Genomic DNA, 12,976 nt, shown 5'->3' on the forward strand with positions numbered 1-12,976 from the left:
ATTGACAGTCCAAGGACCAAGCTGCCTTGTTTCCTCTCAGCCCTGGAATGTGTGTAGCATGGGACAACAAAGTGGAGGCAAGCGGTGAAAAAATAACAAATTAAAATATCTGTAAATGCCCAATTTTTATACACTGAGCTCTAAAAATAATCTTCTATGTTTTGACTCTAATTTTGAGAAAGCCAAGAGTTTGAGGGCTGATCATACCTTTTTAAGTCATCTAAAAATACTGGGTCTGAATTTGCGGTCGGAGGCTTCCTGCAGGCGGACGCCTCCGAACTGCAATAAAACTATGAACCTACCTGATGGTCCTGGATCCACGGAGATTCATGCTCCTGGGCCTCTACCCATATGCCTGCGTAGAGGCCCATGTATCCCAGGGTGCAGGCGGTTTGTATGCATCCCTGGGATCTCATGGGCCGGCCCAACCAATCAGAAAGGGGATTCCCATTCTGCTTCTGAGGATTCCATTTACGTACGGGATCGCCATAAGCTTAATAGGAATCCCCCCCAAAAAATACATGTACACAACGCAAATAAAAAATATTACATGTTTAAAATTAATTAAAATACAATTTAATTAAACATTTAAAACAAAAATTTAATTTTTTGAAAAATAAATTTAAACATTTTAAAGGGGCTAAAAATAATAACTAATTTTAAAGTTTTTTTATTTTTAAATAATTTAAAAAAATATTTTAATATTTATTTAAACTCTTATGCTGGTAAAAGAAGGCCCTATGCCTGCTTTTACCAGGCATAAGAGTTTTACGGGCATTCGCTGGGCAGTAGTTGGGCAAATAGCCTAACTCTACGCCAGCGAATGTCCATTTCCCGGGGATACAGAGGATCTGTCAAAGAAGATTCTTGACAGATTGCAAGTTCCGGGTTTTCATGCATGCGCATCGCATCGCATGCAGAAACCTGGAACTTGTGGGGCGCTTACGGCCACGTACGGTCGTAGGCCCCGGAAAATCCAGGCCAGTAAATTACAATATCTGTGCAATTTTAAAACCAGCTTTTTTGCTGCCACAATGCAAGAAACACTCCAATGTTAGCATCTTCTTTCCCCCCCACCCCCGACCCCAGCCCTGCAATGTTAGCTTCCTACATGCTGCTACCCTGTGGATCGTGCTGAATCCCTCCATGAGCACAAGAATTACACTTTTGCTAACTCCAGAGAAAATATATTCTGTGTCAGTGCAAAGAACATTTTCATTTCCATGTGAGTTGGAAAGCAGGTCCCTTGTATGCATTTCCAGATTGTCAATATATATATGTTTTCCCAGCTTCCACCTCTACTTTTGAGATAAGCCTATACTGTATATTAAACAATAAATAAAGAGTCCAAAGGACTAAAGGATAAACCTTGTCAGATTTATTTGGATTAGCACTGAAGTTTTTGATATTTAATCTCGATCCTCTTTCTCAGGGCAAGTGTTGACTGTGTTAGGCAGTCAGGTTGTTGTGATTTTAATTGGACCCGATTGCCTACTTCAATGTCACCATTATTTTTCTGCTTCTCTAGGCAACTGAAATAAAAGCAAAACAAAAAAAAACCCTTGATGTCCTAAACCAGAGTCTGTATTTTTTTCAATATGTAAGGTCCTGAAACAGTTGTTAACAGTATGTGATTATATCATCGTGACATTTTTCAAATCATAACACAGTCTTTCATTAACTTTTTGTCAAAGATTATGATGATCCAGAACAGTGCCTTGCTTGTGCAAAATTTTACAATTTTTACAAGGAAAAGAGCAAAACATCCACGCAAAAAGGTAGAACAATGTCCTTTACCATATTTTATTTGCAACTATGATACAGAAAGCAAATGACATCATATAATAGGATTATAACTTAAGAACATAACAAATTAGTATTTTCCACTTTATAATGGTTAAAGAGGATTCTTCTGTGTGCCTTATAAACACTGAGGGCGCGATTGGTGGTGGGTTGGATGGGAAAGTGCTTTTTTCCCCAGCATGTCGGGGCCCCACTGTGAACCCACCTTTACCAAATGTCGGGTCTGTCAGTGCTGAGCAGACCCGACATGCAGTGGTGGGCGAGGCAATTAAAATCATTAGTGGCTTATTTACAGATACTTATCAATAGTTTTTTTACCAGCTTTTTGGATTTGCCAGGTCGCCCACTGGTTTCCTGCTGTGCATAGACCTCATCTGTGAAGCTGAGGCGGAAGATCAGCGGCTATTGAATCAGCTGATGAGCTTTAAATGTCAAGTCAAAGCTCCCATCTGATTGAGAAATGTTCCCTTGATCACTTGCTTCTCTAAACTGCATTTCCACGACAGATTCAGGATGCTGCAAGACTTTATTCAAGTCTCCATCCAGTCTGACCTCATTACTTCTCCCGCCATTGACAGATTGCTTCTGTCATCTCTAAGAACATAAGAAATAGGAGCAGGAGTAGGCCATTTGGCTCTTCAAGCCTGCTCTGCCATTCAATAAGATCATGGCTGATGTTCTACCTCAACTCCACTTTCCTGCACAATCCCCATATCCCTTGATTCCCTTAATATCCAAAAATCTAGCGATCTCTACCTTGAATATACTCAACGACTGAGCCTCCACAGCCCTCTGGGGAAGAGAATTCGAAAGATTCATCACCCTCTGAATGAAGAAATGTCTCCTCATCTCAATCCTAAATGGCCAACCCCTTATTCTGAGACTGTGACCCCTGGTTCTAGACTCTCCAGCCAGGGGAAACATCCTCCCTGCATCTACCCTGTCAAGCCCTGTAAGAATTTTGTATGTTTCAATGAAATCACCTCTCATTCTTCTAAACTCCAAAGAATATAGGCCTAGTCTATTCAATCTGTCCTCATCGGACAATCCCCCCATCCCAGGAACCAGTCTGGTGAACCTTTGTTGCACTCCCTCTATGGCAAGTATATCGTTCCTTAGGTACGGAGACCAAAGCTGTACACAATACTCCAGGTGTGGTCTCACCATGGCCCTATATAATTGCAGTAAGATGTTTTTACTTTTATACACAAATCCTTTTGTAATAAAGACCAACATACCATTTGCTTTCCTAATGGCTCGCTGTACCTGCATTTTAACTTTCAGTGATTCATGTGCAAGGACACTCAGGTTCCTCTGAACACCAACATTTCCCAATCTCGCCATTTAAAAAATACTCTGCTTTTCTATTTTTCCTTCCAAAGTGGATACCTTCGCATTTCTCCACATTATTTTCCATTTGCCATGTTCTGGCCCACTCACTTAGCCTGTCTATATCCCCTTAAGCCTCTTTGCATCCTCCTCATAACTTACATTCCCACCCAGCTTTGTATCATCAGCAAACTTGGATATACTACATTTGATCCGCTCATCCATATACTTCACCAGCCATCTATTCCATCAGCATCGGTGCCCTTTATACTCTCTCACCTTGGTCTTCAGAATCCCACCACGATCAGCCCCAACACCAGCAGTACCAGGCACACCAGCAGCACCAATAACAACACCAACCTTCTCCGCAATCACCTGATGCTGCACAGGACACAGGGCATCAGCACCCAACCACATTGCTGCCCGGGAGGCCAGGGATGGCCTCACCATGGCCAGATTAACTTCACTTGATGCTGTATACCCTGACTGCCACATGATGAGCCAGCTTGGCACCACTCCACACCAACACCATAAAGCATCCCTACAATGCCCAAGCCATTCCTTTCACACTCACCACCATTGCGGGGGGTACCGTTATGTCTCACCATTCACTGCAACTCACTAAGCCACTTCCAAAGGTGCACACAAATCTGTTCAAGAACGCAAAGTGTTGAAAATAAAGGTTTCAATGTTTGACACCACATTAACAGAAACTTTACATGAACATTGTATAAAACACCCAAGTGCCTACCCTTGTGTGTTGTCAGTAGGTATGATTGCACTAGGATGAGGGTGAGTGTGAGGGGTGGCTTGTGAGATGGGGATGTGATAATATAGATAGAGAGGGATGGGTGGAGGTCCAAGTTAAGTTGGTGTGAGTAAGGATGTGCAGGAGTAGGGTAGGGAAGGCAGACTGATGGGGATGTAATGAGAGGCACAGCAGGATGAGGTTGCATGTGGCTTTGTACTAATGTTTCGTTAAGTACAGAAATCATTGAAATGCTTGTGGTACTGCACCCAGGTCTTCTTGACCACATTGCTGCTTGTACCCTCTTGTGCAATGTGCAACTAGGCTGTATTGATCTCCTAAGGAGGTCTCTTCCACCCATGGGAATGGAAGAGGACCTCCCATTGTGCTGTGACTTCCTCCATAAGCATATGGAAGGAGTCATGGGACAGCCTGGGTGCAGCCGTGCATCTCTGTGCAGTGCTCGTCAGTGTTTGCAGCACCTCAATGCTGTAGAACACTAACAGCACAAATCTCAAAATAAATTTGGGCATGGTCCCTTTAAGGAAACCGACAAATAACGTGTCATCAAATTGACAAATTTATTATTGTTCTTTGAGGAGGTAACAAGCAGGGTGAATAAGTGTATTTGGATTTCCAGAAGGCATTCGACAAGGTGCCACATAAAAGGTTACTGCATAACGTAAGAGCTCATGGTGTTGGGGATAATATATTAGCATGGATAGAGGATTGGCTAACTAACAGAAAACAGAGCGTTGGGATAAATGGGTCATTTCCAGGATGGCAATCTGTAACTAGTGGGGTACCACAGGGATCAGTGCTGGGGCCTCAACTATTTTCAATCTATATTAATGTCTTGGATGAAGGGACCAAGTGTACTGTTGCCAAATTTGCTGTTGATACAAAGATAGGTGGGAAAGCAAGTTGTGAGGAGGACATAAAGGGCAGGATTTTCATTGTACCATGGAGTCAGGATTGGAGGGGTGGGGGGTTAAAATCCCGAAATCAGGGGTCCCGACCCCTTCCCGCACCCAAACCTGTCTCCATGCCAGTTTCAAAGGAGACGGGTACCCACCCCGCACTAGGACCCACCTACCCGAGGCGGGAAGGGATTAGTGCCAATTAACTGCCTGGTAACAGGTAGTTAACAGGCAGTTTTTAGCCTAATCCCTATTTTTGATGTTGAAGTGTAGGATTCCCGATGGCTCCGACCCACGCCAAGTTAGAGGAGGCGGGCTTGGAGGGGTCAAGATGTCGGTGTTCCGGTGAGTGATGTGTGCATGAATGCAAAGGTAAGTGCGTTTGGTTTGTCTAAAGTGATTAAATAAGTATTACATACCTTTTCAGCCTTCCTTCCTTTAGGTTCCGGGAGTCCCTCATCTCACCGGCACAGAAAGCAGAATGGCTGCGAACTGTCAAAAATGACAGCCTTCAGCTTACTGTGCAGGAGAGATTTCTAACTGAGTCTGTGAAGAAGGACTCAGGTTAGAAGTAAGACTGTCAGTGTTTGACAGCTTCAAACAGCTGTGAAACACTGATAGTTCATCTGTTAAAAGCTCTTGACAGATGAAATTTCAGCCTGTGACGTCACCTGTTGCTGGGTGGCCCTTAATTGGCCTGCTGAGCCCGCTGGGTGGGCTCAACGAGGTCAATCAAGTTAAAATCGCGTGGATTGACCGCACCTCGATGAAGGTGGGACTACAACGCCGAAAGTTGTAGTCCTGCCTCCAACCCAACTCCTGAGTTAAATTCCTGCCCAAAGAGTCTGCAAAGTTATATAGCTAGGTTAAGTGAATGGCCAAGAATTTGGCAGATCGAGTATAATGTGGGAAAATGTAAAGTTATCCACTTTGGTAGGAAGAATAGAAAAGAAAAATATTATTTAAATGGAGAAAGACTACAGAATGTGGCGGTACGGAGGGATTTGGGTGTCCTTGTTAACATGCAGGTGCAGCAAGTAATTAGGAAGGCAAATGGAATACTGGCCTTTATTTCAAGGGGTGGAGTATAAAAGTAGGGAAGTCTTGCTACAACTGTACAGCGCGCTGGTGAGATCACACCTAGAGTACTGCGTACAGTTTTGTTCCCCTTATTTAAGGAGGGATATACTTTCATTGGAGGCAGTTCAGAGAAGGTTCACTAGGTTGATTCCTGGGATGGAAGGGTTGTCTTATGAGGAAAGGATGAGCCGGTTGGGCCTATACTCATTGGAGTTTAGAAGAATGAGGGGTGATCTTATTGAAACATATAAGATTCTGAGGGGGGTTGGACAGGGTAGATGCTGAGAGGATGTTTCCCCTCGTGGAGGAATCTAGAACAAGGGAGCATTGTCTCAGACTATGGGGTCGCCCACTTTAAGACAGAGATGAGGAGGAATTTCTTCTCTCAGAGAGTCATGAATCTTTGGAATTCTTTACCCCAGAGAATTGTGGAAGCTGGGTCATTGAATATATTCAGAGCTGAGATAGACAGATTTTTGAGCAACAGGGGAGTCAAGGGGAGTCATAAAAACTGACTGTAAAAGCTTTTATAGATATGTGAAGAGAAAAAGATTGGTGAAGTCAAGCGTAGGTCCCTGGCAGTCAGAATCAGGGGAATTTATAATGGGAAACAAAGAAATGGCAGGCCAACTAAATTCATACTTTGGTTCTGTCTTCACAAAGGAGGACACAAATAACCTCCCAGAGATGCCGGGGAACATGGGGCCTGATGAAAGGGTGGAACTGAAAGAAATCAGTATTTGTAGGGAAATGGTGTTAGGAAAATTGATGGGACTGAAGGCCGATAAATCCCCAAGGCCTGATAATCTACATCCCAGGGTACTTAAGGAAGTGGCCCTAGAAATAGTAGATGCATTGCTGGTCATCTTCCAGAACTCGATAGACTCTGGAACAGTACCCATGGATTGGAGGGTAGCTAATGTTACCCCACTATTCAAAAAAGGTGGTAGAGGAAAAGCAGGGAATTATAGAGCCTGACATCGGTAGTGGGGAAAATGCTAGAATCTATTATAAAAGATGTAATAGCAGAGCACTTGGTAAGCAGTGACAGGATCGGAAAAAGTCAACATGGATTTACAAAAGGTAAATCATGCTTGACTAATCTACTGGAATTTTTTGAGGATGTAACTGGTAAAATAGATAAGGGAGAACCAGTGGATGTGGTGTATTTGGACTTTCAGAAGGCTTTCGATAAGGTCCCACATAAGAGATTAGCGTGCAAAATTAAGGCACATGGGATTGGGGGCAAGGTATTGACTTGGATAGAGAACTGGTTGGTGGACAGAAAGCAAAGAGTTGGAATAAACGGGTCATTTTCCGAGTGGCAGGCAGTGACTAGTGGGGTACCGCAAGGATCAGTCCTAGGACCCCAGCTGTTCACAATATATATTAATGATCTGGACGAGGGAATTGGATGTAATATCTCCAAATTTGCAGACGACACAAAGCTGGGTGGGAGGGTAAGCTGTGAGGAGGATGTCGTGAAACTCCAGTACGATTTGGACAGATTGGGTGATTGGGCAGAAACATGGCAAATGCACTATAATGTGGATAAATGTGAGGTTATCCACTTTGGTGGCAAAAACAGGAAGGCAGATTATTATTTGAATGGCAATAGATTGGGAGAAGGGGAAATACAAAGAGACCTGGGTGTTCTTGTGCACCAGTCGCTGAAGGTAAGCATGCAGGTGCAGCAGGCGGTTAAGAAGGCAAATGGTATGTTGGCCTTCGTAGCAAGAGGGTTCGAGTACAGGAACAAGGATGTCTTGCTACAGTTGTACAGGGCCTTGGTGAGACCGCACCTTGAGTATTGTGTGCAGTTTTGGTCGCCTTACCTGAGGAAGGACGTTCTTGCCATGGAAGGAGTGCAGCGAAGATTCACCAGGCTGATACCTGGGATGGCAGGAATGACGCATGAGGAGAGATTGTGTCGATTGGGCTTATACTCACTGGAGTTTAGAAGATTGAGAGGGGATCTCATCGAAACCTATAAAATTCTGTCAGGCCTGGACAGACTAGATGCAGGAAGGATGTTTATGATGGCCGGGGAGTCCAGAACCAGGGGTCATAGTCTAAGGATAAGGGGTAAGCCATTTAGGACTGAAATGAGGAGGAATTTCTTCACCCAGAGAGTGGTGAACCTGTGGAATTCTCTGCCACAGAGGGCGGTGGAGGCCAGTTCATTAAATATATTCAAAAAAGAGTTGGATATATTTCTTAAGGCTAAAGGGATCAAGGGATATGGGGAGAAGGCAGGGACAGGGTACTGAATTTGGATGATCAGCCATGATCTCATTGAATGGCGGAGCAGGCTCGAAGGGCCGAATGGCCTACTCCTGCTCCTATGTTTCTATGGAACAGGCAGGAAAGTGGAGTTGAGGCCAAAATCGGATCAGCCATGATCTTATTAAATGGCGGAGCAAGCTCAGGGGGCCAAATGGCCTACTCCTGCTATTTCTTATGTTCTTATTGTTCTTATGTCATCAGACCTGCTTCCTCTAATTGGCCGGGAAACGTGCTGGGTGGGCTTAACAAGCCCAATCAGGGGAAATTCATTTCAGAGACCGGGATGGAGCCAGCAGTGATGGCCCAGAAATTCGGGTCTCCACGGGTGAGTACGCGCTGTGTACTCACCCGTAGGCCCGATGGAAGTGCCGGTTTCTTGCATGCGCGGGAAACCGGCACTTTCGTTCCTCTGAAAGCAGGGGTTCAGAGGTCGAACACGTGCGCAGGGGAGTCTGCGCGTACGCATCGAACTTACGGTTTTTTTGCAGGTTTTTCTGTGAGGGTAAGTCTTTAGAATTTAGAAATGTAAAAAGCAGGCATAAGGCCTGCTTTTTACAAGGTAAGTGGTCAATTAATTAAAATTAAAACATTTTTTCCACAGGTTTATTATTTTTAAATAATTTAAAGCAAGGTAAGTTTATTTTTAGCCCCATTAGAATATAAAATTATTTTTTTCAAAAATTTAAATTATTGTTTAAAATAGTTATTTAATGTAATGTATAGTTTATTTAAAAAATGTGATTTAAAAAAAATTTATTTGAAGGTTTACTGCTATTTTGGGGCCATAGTATTTATAAGTCTTGACAGCTCTTCCTGTCAAGACTTATGAATGGAGCATTCCCTGCTCCGATTGGCTCTCCATGGCCCACGTGATCCCAGGGGACGCATCGCACTAACTGCGCCCCTGGGATACGCAAGCACTGCGCGCCGGCAGCTGGAGCAGGCCCCGGATCGGAATTCCACGGGGCCCTACAGCTCAACTGCCGGCGCGCTAGGTAAGTGCAGGTCGGGGGCTTGCACCCGCGGAAAGCCCCCGACCTGAATTTCTGGGCCATTGTGTTCAGTCTGCGTGCTACTCAGAGATTCTGACAATGCTATTAGGAACATAGGAACAGGAATAGGCCATTCAGCCCCTCGAGCCTGTTCCGCCGTTCGATGAGATCATGGCTAATCTGTGATTTAACTCCATATCCTTGCCTTTGGCCCATATCCCTTAATACCTTTGGTTAACAATATGCTATCAATCTCCGATTTAAAATTAACTATTGATCTAGCATCAACTGCTGTTTGCAGAAGAGAGTTCCAAACAACTACCACCCTTTGTGTGTAGAAGCGTTTTCTAATTTCACTCCTGAAAGGTCTGGCTCTAAGTTTTAGACTATGCCCCCTAGTCCTAGAATCCCCAACCAGCAGAAATAGTTGCTCTCTATTGACCCTATCGGTTCCCCCTAATATCTTGAAAACTTTGATCAGATCACCCCTTAACCTTCTAAATTCTCAGGTACAGCCTAATTTGTGTAATCTCTCCTCGTAACTTAACCCTTGAAGTCTGGGTATCATTCCAGTAAACCTACACTGCACTCCCCTGAAGGCCAATACATCCTTCCTAAGGTGTAGTGCCCAGAACTGCTCACAGTACTCCAGGTGTGGTCTAACCAGGATTTTGTACAGCTGCAACATAACTTCTGCCCCCTTGTACTCTAGTCCTCTCGATATAAATGCTAGCATTCCATTCGCCTTTTTGATTATTTTCTGTACCTGTTCATGACACATTAATGATCTATGTACCTCAACCCCCAAGTCTCTTCGGACATCCATTGTTTTTAGCTTTTTACCAGTTAGAAAGTAGCGTGTTCTATCCATTTCAGGTCCAAAGAGGCTGACCTCACATTGAAATCCATTTGCCACAGTTTTGCCCATTCACTTAATCTATCAATATCCCTTTGTAATTTTATGCTTTCATCTACACTGCCTACAATGCTGCCTATCATTATGTCATTAGCAAATTTGGATATATGACTTTCTATGCCATCATCTAAGTTGTTAATAAATATTGTGAATAGTTGAGGCCCCAACACAGATCCCTGTGGAACACCGCTAGTCACATCCTGCCAATTTGAGTACCTACCCATTATGCCTACTCCCTGGTCATTTCATAGGAACCTCTTTTGAACATTTACAGTGGCACCATGTCTACAAATCAGATGGGTGGTTTGTATACCTCATTCATGACCAGCAGGTTTGACTTCACAAGGCTGGGCACGAGTCTTCCATCAGCATTGTAATGTTTCTTCACAATCCTGTCATTTTATTTGGATGCGATGGTCTGAGGCAGTCAATAGATGATGGATCAAAGTAGTCTCAGGTGCTTCACCTGTGGTTAAAGGAGGCGCAGCCAATACTTACCCAGGAATACTCGAAGTTTTACTGCTAAGATAAACAATAAGTTGCATTTATATAACGTAGTAAAAAGTTCCAAGGTGCATCATAGGAGCATTATCAAACAAGGTTTTAACACCTAGCCACATAAAGAGATATTAGGACAGGTGACCAAAAGCTTGGTCAAAGAGTAGGTTTTAAGGAGCAACTTAAATGATGAGAGAGAGGGGGAGAGGTTATGGGAGAGAATTCCAGAGCTTAGGACCTAGGCAGCTTAAGGCACGGCCACCAATAGTGGAGCAATTAAAATCAGGGATGCTCAAGAGGCCGGAATTGGAGGAGCGCAGAGATCTCGGAGGGTTGTAGGACTGGAGGAGGTTACAGAGATAGTGAGGGGTGCAGCCACAGAGGGATTTGAACACAAGGATGAGAAATTGAAAATAAACTGACCAACTGAGCAGCCTGGATGCACTTCTTTATTGTTCTTGTGAATCTTTCAACCTCGGAGATAGCAGTTAGCCATTGTGGTGTGATTCACCAAAATATGATCTGGTGACATTCATGGTTTTCTAGAAACTGCTAGAATTCTGAATTCTAGATGGAGATCTGCTGTCTAGTTCTAACACCTCTAGAATTCAGTGCACTGCAAAAATCTGTCCAGATACTAGCTACTATGGATCTGGAAATCAGAAAAATCAATTACTCGTGAAAAGTAGTTACCTAAAGGAAGGGCTTCAGAAAAATCATCACTAACTTTCCGTCATGGATCATCAGGCAGATATGACCAGGTGAGTGGTGCTGTCTTGTGTTCAACAGTTGTTATTTGACAGCAGACACATATTTTAACAGCTTCATCACCTTTATTATCTCTTATGGGAAATAAATATATAGGGCTCGATTTTCCCAGCCCCAAGGAGGCGGGTTTGGAGGCGTGCGAGTTGTTAAAAATCGCCAAAACTGGCGGGCGGGCCCGTTCCCACCTCCATCCCACCTCCGAGCAATCTTCCCAAGTGCGTGTTTTCTGACCCGCCTTAAGGCCCTTAACAACCATTTAATTGCCTCTATAATCCCATTTTGAGAGGCCCTTCCGATTTTAACACATTTCCCCCATCCTACATGCCACCTCTGGAACACGCCAGGTAATCCTGGCGGCCTCACTAGTGGATTGCTTACGAACAGCTGCAGCTCCACCATGACAAAGGAGTTTTCACTGATGACCATTTGCAGGTGGCAGAACTTTGTTGTTTCAGGTCTGGGGGAACTTTTAGCAGGCATGCTCAGTGTTGTGGAAGTTTGGAGCCTGACACCCATCTCCAGTGTGACCTCCTTGGAAACCCCTCTCCCCACCTTGACTAAGCACTTCCTCAACTGAGGCATATACCAGAAGCATGGCAACCATTTAATTCCTTTTTTCCTGGACATCAGATTTGGATGAAGACCAGTCACGGCAGCAGCAGAACCATGAGCAACAGCAGCAGGAACATCAACAGGAGCGCCAAGCTAATAGTCACCCACCTGAAGATGCACAGGCCAGAAGGCGCCAGAGCACCACCATATTGCTGCCCAGGATGCAAGGGACGCACTCATCCTGGCCAGATTTGCTTAGCCTGCACAATCAAACACTTAGTCTTGCTCCTTCTTACCAGATCATCGACAATGGAGAAGAACCTACGGAATCCTATCACTCTGACCACCATTCTGATAATCGCAAGGCGCCCTAAGCCCTCAATGTGAAAGTCCCATTTGCAAAATGACACAGGCCACAACTTCAACAGTTTGCCATCAAAACACTTTATAATACAATCACAATGATGGCTGGTCCAAAAACAAAACAGCACCCAAGTGACTACCCTTTGTGACTACTTGTGCTTTATCTTCCTCTTACGCGTGCTCCTACATGGTGCTTCCCCTGTGGCTTCAGCAGATGTGGAGGCCCCTTGCTCGCTCTCTTGCTGCTCCTATCCCAACGCCTTTGGCGGGCATCCTCTGGGGTGGCGAACCTGTGCGGGCTTGCCAACAGTCTGCTGCTCCTACGGCTGTGCTGGGGCTGAGATGCCCATCTCATTTGGGTGAGGACTCTGGTGGGGCTCTGACCGAGGGCTTTGCTGTGGCATGGTCATGTGAGCGCTTGGAGAGGAGCCCCACTTCCTTGTTGTCTGCCACCAACATCCCTCTCATGGGTCAGCCCCACTTCAGAGGTAGCAAGTGGCTTGACAGCACCTTGTTGCACTGCAGGGGGGCCATGAGGACCAATTTCTGCACTGGAAGTCCTACACCAGAGGACTTGCATGAAGGTCTGCTTTGTTTGCCCAATAGCTGACCATCACTCCTCAAGAGATGTCATTCTATTCTGAACAATGACCATGTTCTCAATACCCTTGTGACTAAGCTCCTCCATGGACCATGGAAGGAGTGACTGTAGTGAATGCAT

General features: G+C 44.6%; 1 protein-coding gene across 1 annotated transcript in view; it reads left to right on the forward strand.

Annotated features, from left to right (window-relative positions):
* slc1a7a (solute carrier family 1 member 7a) overlaps positions 1-2,544 on the forward strand; it is a 149,050-nt gene extending 146,506 nt beyond the window's left edge. Inside the window, exon 11 of the mRNA XM_085982805.1 lies at positions 1,695-2,544. Within this exon, the coding sequence (XP_085838931.1) occupies positions 1,695-1,835 (141 nt within the window). The 3' untranslated portion in view covers positions 1,836-2,544. The remainder of the gene's footprint in view (positions 1-1,694) is intronic.
* Positions 2,545-12,976: the final 10,432 nt, after the last annotated feature.

Source organism: Somniosus microcephalus, chromosome 3 (assembly GCF_052327205.1).
Source record: "Somniosus microcephalus isolate GS21.2 chromosome 3, FLI_Smic_1.0, whole genome shotgun sequence".
NCBI classification, from domain to species: domain Eukaryota; kingdom Metazoa; phylum Chordata; class Chondrichthyes; order Squaliformes; family Somniosidae; genus Somniosus; species Somniosus microcephalus.